Source organism: Hyalella azteca, unplaced genomic scaffold, assembly GCF_000764305.2.
Source record: "Hyalella azteca isolate HAZT.00-mixed unplaced genomic scaffold, Hazt_2.0.2 contig15861, whole genome shotgun sequence".
In the NCBI taxonomy this organism is placed as follows: Eukaryota; Metazoa; Arthropoda; class Malacostraca; order Amphipoda; family Hyalellidae; genus Hyalella; species Hyalella azteca.
The window spans coordinates 13,256-24,148 of NW_025945695.1; the positions used below are offsets into that span (position 1 = coordinate 13,256).

At 37.6% G+C, this 10,893-nt stretch overlaps 1 protein-coding gene across 1 annotated transcript; it reads left to right on the forward strand.

The window, feature by feature from the left end:
• The first annotated feature begins 485 nt into the window (after positions 1-485).
• LOC108668510 (zinc finger protein 22-like) lies at positions 486-9,150 on the forward strand. Its single transcript, XM_047884676.1, has 4 exons — positions 486-636; positions 977-1,094; positions 6,357-6,375; positions 7,200-9,150. Exons 1-4 carry the CDS (start codon positions 486-488, stop codon positions 7,770-7,772), a joined length of 861 nt encoding a protein of 286 aa, XP_047740632.1. The 3' UTR covers positions 7,773-9,150.
• The last annotated feature ends 1,743 nt before the right edge of the window (positions 9,151-10,893 follow it).

Here is a 10,893-nt window from a genome sequence, read left to right on the forward strand (position 1 = left end):
TGGGAGGAAATTACCTAAGAAGAGATGAAAAATAGGACACTTTCCCAACCAGACCTCATTTCATGGGCACAATCAGCTCAGTTCCAGCTAATGAACGGCAGCATATTAGCCGAGGCGTCTGTGCTTAACCACGAGAATTCGAACCGTACAGCGCCGAATGTGTAAAGCGTGATGTGCTGCAATGTGAACCCCGGAAGACAGCGCTCAGCGATGTGATACAAGTGATGGGACAGACCGGGGACTGGTTGGTTTTGTGTCAGGACTTGTACAACCAAGGCTACAAGTGCAGCCCGCAGTCTTTAGAGCTGCTACAAGCTGTCCGATAATAGCTGGAAAGTTTGGCTGAATTGAAGGATAAATTTCTAAGTTGTCGAGGACAAAACGAGAAAACCAGTGCGAATGCAAGTAAATAAATTTCGTAGCAAGAAGATTTCGAGCTACTCGCCGGGAGAGTTTTCGGTGAACTTCTTCCCGAACTCGTGAAAATGGACGACAAGAATCCTGAAAATTCAAACTTTGAAGCAATAAACGATATAATGGAAAATTTTGCTTCTCTTTTGATGGTCACTGCTAATTTCTTCGACGGCGTTAAAGCCTCAATGGTAGACTGGATGGAAGAAGTCGAAGTTGAAGTTCGTAAAGTTCAAGATCGATATTCTGCGGAGAAAGAAAAACACTAAAATCTTCAAATCCAGAATGACAGAATTAAAGCCAGATGCTAAAAGAATCAGAAAGAATATTACAAAAGCCTGTTGACGTCGGCGGAGAACCAAAAGCGCCTGTAAAATGAATTTTCGTGCGCCGTGGTCGAAACCAACTCTCGAGAAGCCGAAATTCAAAAACTTGCCAAACAGCTCAAAGTAACAGACAAGGAAATCCAAGAATTAGAGGCTAAAAAGCAAAAACTGGAGCAAGATTTTTTCCGGAAAGAAAAAGCCTATGTGAAACTTTGTCAAAAGTCTTACCTTGCCGACAGGTAAATTCGAAGCTTCAAGCAAAAATATCCCAAAGGCCACGGAAAGCCCCAAGAGCGGCAACACTGTGATCGCAGGGCCAGGAAAGATGCAGAGAAAGATAATACGAAGTGTTGACATGTTGGTTATTGATAAAATTTGTATTATCATGAAAAAATGTCATAAAAATCAAAATGTTAACAATGTTTCGTTTATTTGAATGCCATGAAATCAATGCAGTAACTACATGGTATTAAGTGATTGTTTAAAATATTGTTATTCAGCGTTTAACCATTTACTCGGATGAGCCGGAAATATTTTTTTAATATATGTAACTTTGATTTTCAATAAATCGTTGCGCGGATGCAGCTTTAGGTGCATGTAAAATTTAGAATAATATTTATGATATTTAAATTACCATATGAACTTACACTCAAAAAGTGCTCGATCTAAATTCCGGCTAGTTCATTTATAACTTTGATTATTTTAATAGGATTATGGATTTTAATTATTATGGATTATTTTAATAGGTTCTTCCTCAATAAATTCATCAAAAACTCATTGTGTGTCAATTTATGTTCGGACAATAAAATAAAATAAAATAAAATAAAATATGTCTTCTTACATAATTGTCCCGTAATTCATACTTTTGAAATAAGAAAATACATGTTTTAAGCTTAAGCTGAACTTAGTTTCGTTTCCAAATCCAAATCCGAATCTAATTTTTCTCTTTCAACAATTTTCTAGTATACACTATTTGAGTAACCATTATCACTGTCAATCTGTTTCCTCAACTATCCTTACCTACAAAGTTTATCACATATGTAATTAACAAGTAAAATATGTTTTATATCTATTTTTCATTTCCTTTCAGCATATAAAAAATATTCTTCAACATAACTTAAAAAAATCAATATGAAAAGTAATATACATAAAATTTCCAGCTAATCGTAAGCGATTTATATATCTGCGGTCGTAATCTCGCATTTTATTAAACGAAAAAAAGGAAAGCAAATTAAGTTTTCATACGACTTACAGTTCCTGGAACTGGCAAGGTCGTTGTCATTTACCACATGCGCATCACAAGCAACTGCACTAACTCTCATCAAATGCAGTAACTGCAATGAGCCGCAGTAACCGCAACATTCTGTATTGGTCGTGTCGAGTTGTGATTACTGCACCGTAACCACAACTGGTAACACAGTAACCACAACTGGTAACACAGTAACACAGCAACTGGTGCAGTTACTGAACCGAAACGCACTGCCTAATTTGCACCACTGCATTGCTAATGTGGCAACGAAAAATAAAAATAAAAGAAATCTTGCATTCCAAATGCACGAATTTTCTTTAGCTATTCATAGTATTCCCTATAAAATTTTCCTAATGGAAAAATGATTGTTCATAACTACATGGTTCACCCGATACGGGGCTGAAGAAAATTTTGGTTGCGGTAAAAAAAATTTGGGCACAGCGGTTAGTTTTATATCCCCATTCTAAACAAACCTAAATAGCATACAGTTTTCTAACAATGAATGTGCCGTGTACGATTATTTTTCATTTAATGGGAAATTAAGATTCAAGTAGTTTTAAATTGCTTCTGCGCATTGCTGATGCCATTAGCGCGTAAGTTATTACTGAGCCTGCGCCATCTATAGAGGCAATTAAGTAACTGATGGAAATGTGATTACATGATTGAATTGGAATTAATAAAGAAAAACAGTGATTAATTCGACCATGTATTCACAGAACTAAGTAAAAGCAGTTTTTTATGTTATTGGAACCAAACTACTTGTTCAAGAATGCCATGTTAGTGCCTCTTGTGAGTGTACGAACCCCGAGTGAGCTTTTGGAAAACTGAATATATATATATATTTTGCTGGAGCCTTTTTGCCGATTTTAAACTACTGTGAATTGCTGTAAGGCCAGTAAATTTGATTGACCTTTTTACATAAAAAATCATCTAGAATTTATAAGCAATCAGTGGAATTTAAATTATTTTTGTTCTTATTTTATTCTGATGAAAAGCAAATCACTGGAATTATCGTCACTGGCTTGACTACTAAGATATGTGAGTTAAAAGAAACTTTGTGGTGGTTGAGTGGTTAAGCTTGTTAGCATGAAAAATTTTCGGTAGCGATTACATTATATGGCGCAAAACTGATACCAAAAACATGTAATTGAAACAAAGTAGGCAAGTAATTTTATTTTTAACAAGATTAGACGTCTCTATTCATGACTGAAAGCCACAAATTTTTGTCTAGACAGGCATTTTTTACGACTTTTTAGAAATTTTATCGTTTGATTAAGAATTACTGAATTGATTAAGAATAACCGCACAGCAATTCTACCTTTGCACAAACGGACGCTTTTCTTCATCATAAATCTATCAACGTTAACGTAACTGGATCAGATCAGGAAGATGAAGACTTGAAATAATTGTTCCCATCGCTCGAATTGTCGCTTATCAATAAATATATGGAGCCGGGCTCTTCTCTCAATAAATATATGGAGCCGGGCTCTTCTCTCAATAAATATATGGAGCCGGGCTCTTCTCTCAATTTATTCATGGGGTCGGGCCCTTCTCTCAATAAAATTATGGGGCCGGGCTCTTCTCTCAATAAATTTATGGAACCGGGCCCTTCTTTCAATGAATTTATGGAACCGAGCCCTTCTTTCAATGAATTTATGGAACCGGGCCCTTCTCTTAATGAATTTGTGGGAGCCGGGCCCTCCTTTTCTCTCAATAAATATATGGAATCGGACTCTTCACAAAATATTTAATGGGGCCGGGCTATTCTCCTAATAAATATTTGAAACCGGGCTCTTCTCTCAATAAATTTATGGAACCGGACCCTTCTCTCAATAAATATATGGAACCGGGCTCTTCTCTCAATAAATTTATGGAGCCGGGCTTTTTACTCAATAAATTTATGAGGCTGGGCCCTTCTGTCAATAAATATATGGAACTGGGCTTTTCACTCAATGAATTTATGGAACCGGACCCTTCTCTCAATAAATATATGGAACCGGGCTCTTCTCTCAATAAATATATGGAACCGGGCTCTTCACTCACTAAATTTATTGGGCCGGGCCCTTCTCNACTCTGCAATTAGCTTACGATTGTTTACTTAAAACAGTTCGCATTATTAGCGCATTTTCTCATTTATGGAAAAAATGCACTATTGTGCTCGCCATGTCCGTCCATCCGTCCGTCCGTCAGTCCGTCCGTGACTTAACGTTTTCGTCGACGACAAAATGCGCTCTCTGTCACTAATTGCAGTGAGTACTGAGTTATATTGTTTTCATTAACTCCATATTTCGTCACCATGACGCATCTGCTCGTGAAAACTGAATGCGGAGAGCAGGCGCCCTTTCCTCGACCGCTTCCAGCACTCTCGCTTTCAAAGGGCATCGCTTAGGTGACAACAACCCGGTAGTAAAGACGAACATCTTCAGTCGGTCTTTGTCATTGGTTATTGATGAACCGGTAAGCGTTGAAGTATATTACGAAAAAAAATATTATTGAAATGGAAATCTCTACATGTAGTGCATGCATGTATTATACTATACGTTGTTATTCAGAGGCTTGAGTGGGAATGTTTGCGTATATTTTTTAGGTTACGGTTGAGTGGACGGTTTACGGTTAGGGTTTACTTGTTTGAGCGCTGGTTAAGTACACCGCTGAGAGTTTATCTTTAGGTCAGCATACAAATTCAATTGAACTTTCGATTGTGTTGTCGATCTCGGTCAGCGCTGCTTGCGTGAGATCATTCATGGTACGGATGATCTGGTTTAAATTAGGACTTTCGGATTGCTGGGCTATTCTTTCCCATCAGGCATCTACCGTTGAAATAAAGTCGATTAAACGTCATTTCAACGGGAAGAATACGTAGTCAACGTAGTTTCAAAGTTATTTAACTGGAAGAATAAAAATCGAGTGTAATTATCAAGGCGGTGAAGTAGCCAGTAGGCTGGGCTACTTGAACTAGCCTTCAGGCTAGCCTTCCTGCAATCAAATGCAATCAGGAGGATGACACAAGGAAGAAGATGGGAATAACCAACGGAACTTCAGCCTTGGCCTCCCGGCCTGTGACTTCGTATAATAGACACGCTAAGCGCTTTAGCGACATTGCCGTCTTACTCGTCCAGTGTTGCTTTTAAAGTTCCACAAACTTTGCGTTTCATTTGATTAAGGCGTCGTTATCTTATGAATAGATTAAAAGCAGAGGAGACACCCAGTATTCATCATATCATAGAGTATTCAGTGAAGATATGGTGAATTAATTTTATGTTTGCGTTGCTTTTAGACAGAACTTGTCATTTGGGCAGATTAATGAAAATTAGTACGTTAGCGAACTCGTGTTGTGAGTCCTAACGTTGTTACCACAGGACATTTTACTATCTAAAATCTTCTAATTTAATAGATTTTAACTAAAATAAACACTTTATGAAACGATTTTGTCTCGGGCTAATCACAATACCAGCACCCACTCATTACTTATCCACACACCTGTAAATTTCTTCACTACGTAACTTTAATCACAAAATGTTCTTGCAATATGAACCCTGTAGTGAGATCTGCGCCAAATTAATTACATGGTTATTAATTGCTCCTTTCACTGTATATACATAATATACTAATTAAGTAACGCACACTCAACAAAACAAAATGTAACTCAGTACTCACTGCAGTGAGTGACAGAGAGAGCATTTTCTCGTCGACGAAAACATGAAGTCGGACGGACAGACAGACAGACGGACGGACAGACAGACAGACAGACAGATGGACGGACAGACGGACGTGGCGAGCACAATAGGGGATTTTTTCATAAATGAGAAAATGCGCTAAAAATGAGTGGGTCATGTTGATAAAATATCAACTCACTTTCTTCCCCGCAGCAACTTATCGTACATATTATCCCCTTATCGTACATATTATATCCTTATCGTACATATTGTCCCCTTATCGTACATATTATCCCCTTATCGTACATATTGTCCCCTTATCGTACATATTATATCCTTATCGTACATATTATCCCCTTATCGTGCATATTATCCCCTTATCGTACATATTATCCCCTTATCGTTGATATTATTCCCTTTTCGTATATTGTGTTACCTTATCGCAACAGCTCTGCACTGCCTATTCAATAAAGTTCGAATCTTACTGCACACAGTTTATTTGATATATTTCTATTGCGGTCAACTCTGTTGAATTGTGCGTCCTTATTCTGTCAGTTCTTCCATAAAAGTTAATTATAACTTTTATTTTTTCGTAACAAAACGACAGAAACTATACTGTAAGGTATGAACTTTATTGAGATTGCTTTGCAAAAAAAAAACACCTTTTAAACTGTTATATATTGTAAGTTGTGCAAAAAGTTTTCGAGTGAGCAGCGCGCTACAAATAACTTTGGTGAGCAGCGCGCTACAAATAACTTTGGTGAGCAGCGCGCTACAAGTAACTTTGGTGAGCAGCGCGCTTCAAATAACTTTGGTGAGCGGCACACTACAAATAACTTTGGTGAGCAGCACGCTACAAATAACTTTGGTGAGCAGCGCGCTTCAAATAACTTTGGTGAGCAGCGCGCTACAAATAACTTAGGTGAGCAGCACGCTACAAATAACTTAGGTGAGCAGCGCGCTACAAATAACTTTGGTGAGCTGGGTGCTTCAAAAAATGAACAACTTCGGTGAAATCTGTAGAGTTTCTGGAGACATCGAAATCAGGAACCTAGACAGTGCTGTCATCTTACTATCGAAACATCCTCTAGTTATGTTATCAAGTTCTGTTGAACTAATTCAAGCAGAAAACACCTTTGTCATTGATTGGTTATGGAAAAAATAAGTCGTGATTAAGAACGTGTTGAATAATAGTGTAACTCAGTGAGCAAGTTACATTATCTTATGTTATTTAGCGTCTAAGCTAAGTTAATTTGAAACTTGAGCGAAAATGTCACGCTGTGCTAGCTTAAAAGTAAGAATAGATAGAGAATAACGTTTTTATAATTAATTAGTAGCATAGGACGCGTCGCGATGTTGAAGCCAACATGTGAGCATCAAGTACCAAAGTGTTCAATATCTCTATTTTATCCAAAAGTATTAAAGACAATTAATAATATTTAACGTTGACTCTTTCATCCGTGCTTTAAGACCTAAATTTTTTCACATGTTATCTTATCTGTGTTATGCGCATACCATATGCCACCCATACACTCTCATAATATTTGTGTTTCACAGGTTATATCCGGGTCACGTTTTCTGTCATCAATCAGCCAAACACGGTGCTTTTCATCCTCCACCGAGGGCGACAGCAACTCTACCGACGTCCCTGCCACGAACTCCTCTGCAGCACGCCCCTCTACCTCCTCTAAAATTCATTCCTCCACGTCCGTTGCCACTCATTCCTCTACCTCCGTTGCCACTCATTCCTCTACCTCCTCTACCACTCATTCCTCTACCCCGTCTACCACTCATTCCTCTGCCACTCAGTCCTCCTCGTCTGGCACCTCACTCTCCAAAGACGCTAAACCATTCAGCTGCGATCTATGTTCTTATCGCACGGATTTATTCCACAACCTAAAAATTCACTTACGCACGCACACCGGCGAACGCCCGTATGCGTGCCCGCTGTGCCCGTATAGAGGCACGCAACTTTTCCACGTGCAAAGACATATGCGCACGCACACGGGCGAAAAGCCGTACGCCTGTCAGTTGTGTGCGTACAGAAGTAATAGGAAGGATCATCTCACGGAGCACATGCTCGCTTCACATAAAGTTGACTACCGGACTCGCTCCACTGCTACCAACTGAGCTTTTGTTTAAAAATTGTACAAAATTTCCCGTAGTTTCATGATGTATCAAATCCTCAATTTTGGTTTGAGCATAATATTAGATATAGTATATTTTTTATTTAAAATTATCCCGGTGCCTACGGTACTGAGCTGTTTTGTACGGACTGTAAATAAACTCCTAGGTAATTAAATGAGATGTTGAATTTTCTTAATTTTTAGTTAGGAAATAAATGCAGACATTCTTTCTCTCCAATATTTAGCGTCCCATTCATGAGCAAGCGATTTCAGTTGTAAATGTCTTCTACATTAGCAGGTTTATTGATACCTACACTTTTCGTACGCTAGGATAAGACTTGTTCCTTGCCTCCATGAGTGCGATTGATGATGTAACATTCTAATATTTTAACGATATGTACGTCGTGTATTTTCACCTACGTTAATTTTTAAATTAATCCTAGTTTACGAAGATGTCGTGTTAGATGGACTTAAATGGACACCCTCCATTCAGTAGCTGTCACCCATCCCAGCTTCATCCTGCAACTACGATCAATTGTAGTATAACGTACAGTTTTTACGTACACAGTTTGATTTGTTTCATGTTAACATCTAATTTTGTTGAATTTAAGTCCTTAAGTGGTGTGTCCCGAGTTAGATAACCTACGCGTATTTACTGTATCTGTTTGTGAATTGCGATTCAATCGATCCCTGGATACCCACACTATGTATAGCCTTGATCATCAAAAGGAATTGGTTTCATTTTACATTAATTTTTTTGTGGTCATCGCTGTTTTTTCTGTTTTTAATTTAGTTTTTACCAAATGTCCTGAAATGGAGGACTTGAGGTATCTTGTATTCCGATTCTATAATAACAAATTACGGGGGCCATTAGTATTTTACTTTACAATTTCTTCTCATTAGTGTTCCGAGTCGTTCATTTCTGAGAAACTTCGCAACTTTCCATTAATTTACAATCGCGCATCTGTTTGAAATATTTAATACTACTAATTGTAAAAATTTTGTAAAAAAAGGCTGCGTATCTTATTTACAATCTTTTCGTCTATCCTATGTCACGATTGATTAACAATTCTTAGGTTACCTCGACTAGATGACGACTCAACGATAATATTAATTTTAATTTCTTTATATTCAAAATGAACATATCGTCAGGCAGGCAGTTCTTGTAGGCAAGGCAGTTGAGGGGTCAAATTTATATGTAGGAAGATATCGCATTTATTTTCTCAGTCTCACTCATGCAAGCGATCTCTTCTAAGAACGTCTTCGTTTCTATTGCTTCTCATTTGTTCCTTATTATTCCTTCGTCGCTTTGATATGTTAGAACTGCTCGTATCTTGACAGCCTCAGCTGTTGCAATTGAGGCGTTCTGCCTCTTGCGGCGATGAACGATTTTAACAACTGGTAACACAGTAACACAACTGGTAACACAGTAACCACAACTGGTAACACAGTAACACAACTGGTAACACAGCAACTACAACTGATAACACAGCAACTACAACTGGTAACACAGTAAAACAACAACTGGTGCAGTTACTGAACCGAGACGCAGTGCCATATTGACACCACTGCATTGAAAGGCTGCTAATGTGACAACGAAAAGAAAAAATAAAGTAAAAAATTTCTTGCATTCCAAATGAACGAATTTTCTTTTCCTATTCATAATTTTCCATATAAATTTTTCCTAATAGAAAAGATCGTTCATGAACTCATGGTTCACTCGGTATGGGGCTGATGAATATTTTGGCATGCAGGCTCATCAGCGGCACAGCTGTAAGTTTTATATCTCCATTCTAAACAAACGAATGCCTACGGTTTTCTTACAATGAATGCGCCATGTATGATTATTTGTTGTTAAACGGCAAATTAATATTTAAGTAGTTTTAAATTGCTTCTGCGCATTGCTGATGCCATTAGCGCGTAAGTTGTTACTGAGCCTGCGCCATTTTTTGAGTCAAGTAACCGATGAAAATACGAATACATTATGAATTAAAAAAGGAAAACAGTGAAACGAACTTTGCACGAGTTTGAATGCATTCAAATTTATAAACGATAAGTGACGCAATTATGCGACGATGTATTTACAGAACTAAGTAAAAACAGTTTTCATGCTATTGGAATCAAACTATTTTTTCGAGAATTCCATTTTAATGCCTCATGTGAGTGTAGAGCCCCGAGGAAGCTTCTGGAAAACTGATGAACATATATTTTGCTGGAGCCTTTTTGATGATTTTAAACTGTGCTTAGCTGTAGGACTAAGTAAATCTAATCTGATTGAATTTTTTACGTAAAAAATCATTTAAAATTTATAAGCAATCAATGGAATTTAAATTAATTTTGTTCTTATTTTAATTCTGATGAAAAGCAAATCACTAGTGGAATTATCGTGACTGGCTTGACTACTATGACATGTGAGTTAAAACAAACTTTTTGGTGGTTGAGTGGTTAAATTAGCTTGAGAAATTTTCGGTCGCCATTAAATCGTTTAGGCCGGAAATAAAATTTTTAATTCGTTGTGCCACCATGAAGCACAATTTGAATTCGAATTCTTATACTGTAATGAGGTAATTGACATTACATTATATGGCGCAAAACTGGTACCAAAGACATGTAATTGAAAGAAAATACGCACATAATTTGATTGGTAACAAGATAATGCGTCTCTTTTCACGACTGAGGGTCTCAAATTTTCGTCTAGACAGGCGTTTTAACGACTTGCTTGAAAATTGTATAGTTAAATTGAGAATTATTTATTTGATTAATATAAGCGCTCAGGAATTCTACCTTTGCACAAATGGGACGCTATTCTTCATCATAAATCTATCAACGTTAAAGTAACTGGATCAGATCAGGAAGATGAAGAATTGAAATAATTGTTCCCATCGCTCGAATTGTCGCTTTGACCTCAAGAATCTTTTTCTTTTGATGTCTTCTAGATTTGTTCTCAGCATCGAGGGCACGTATATATGCCATCGTGGCCTCTAAATGCCGTGGGACTCAAGCCTTCTTTGTGACGAGACCGTGTGCCACAAGCACGGCATTGACGACATTCTTCATGATGTATACCATGAGGTTAAATTCCTATACATTACTTGAAGCTTTGACTTTAATCGGAATTCTTAATT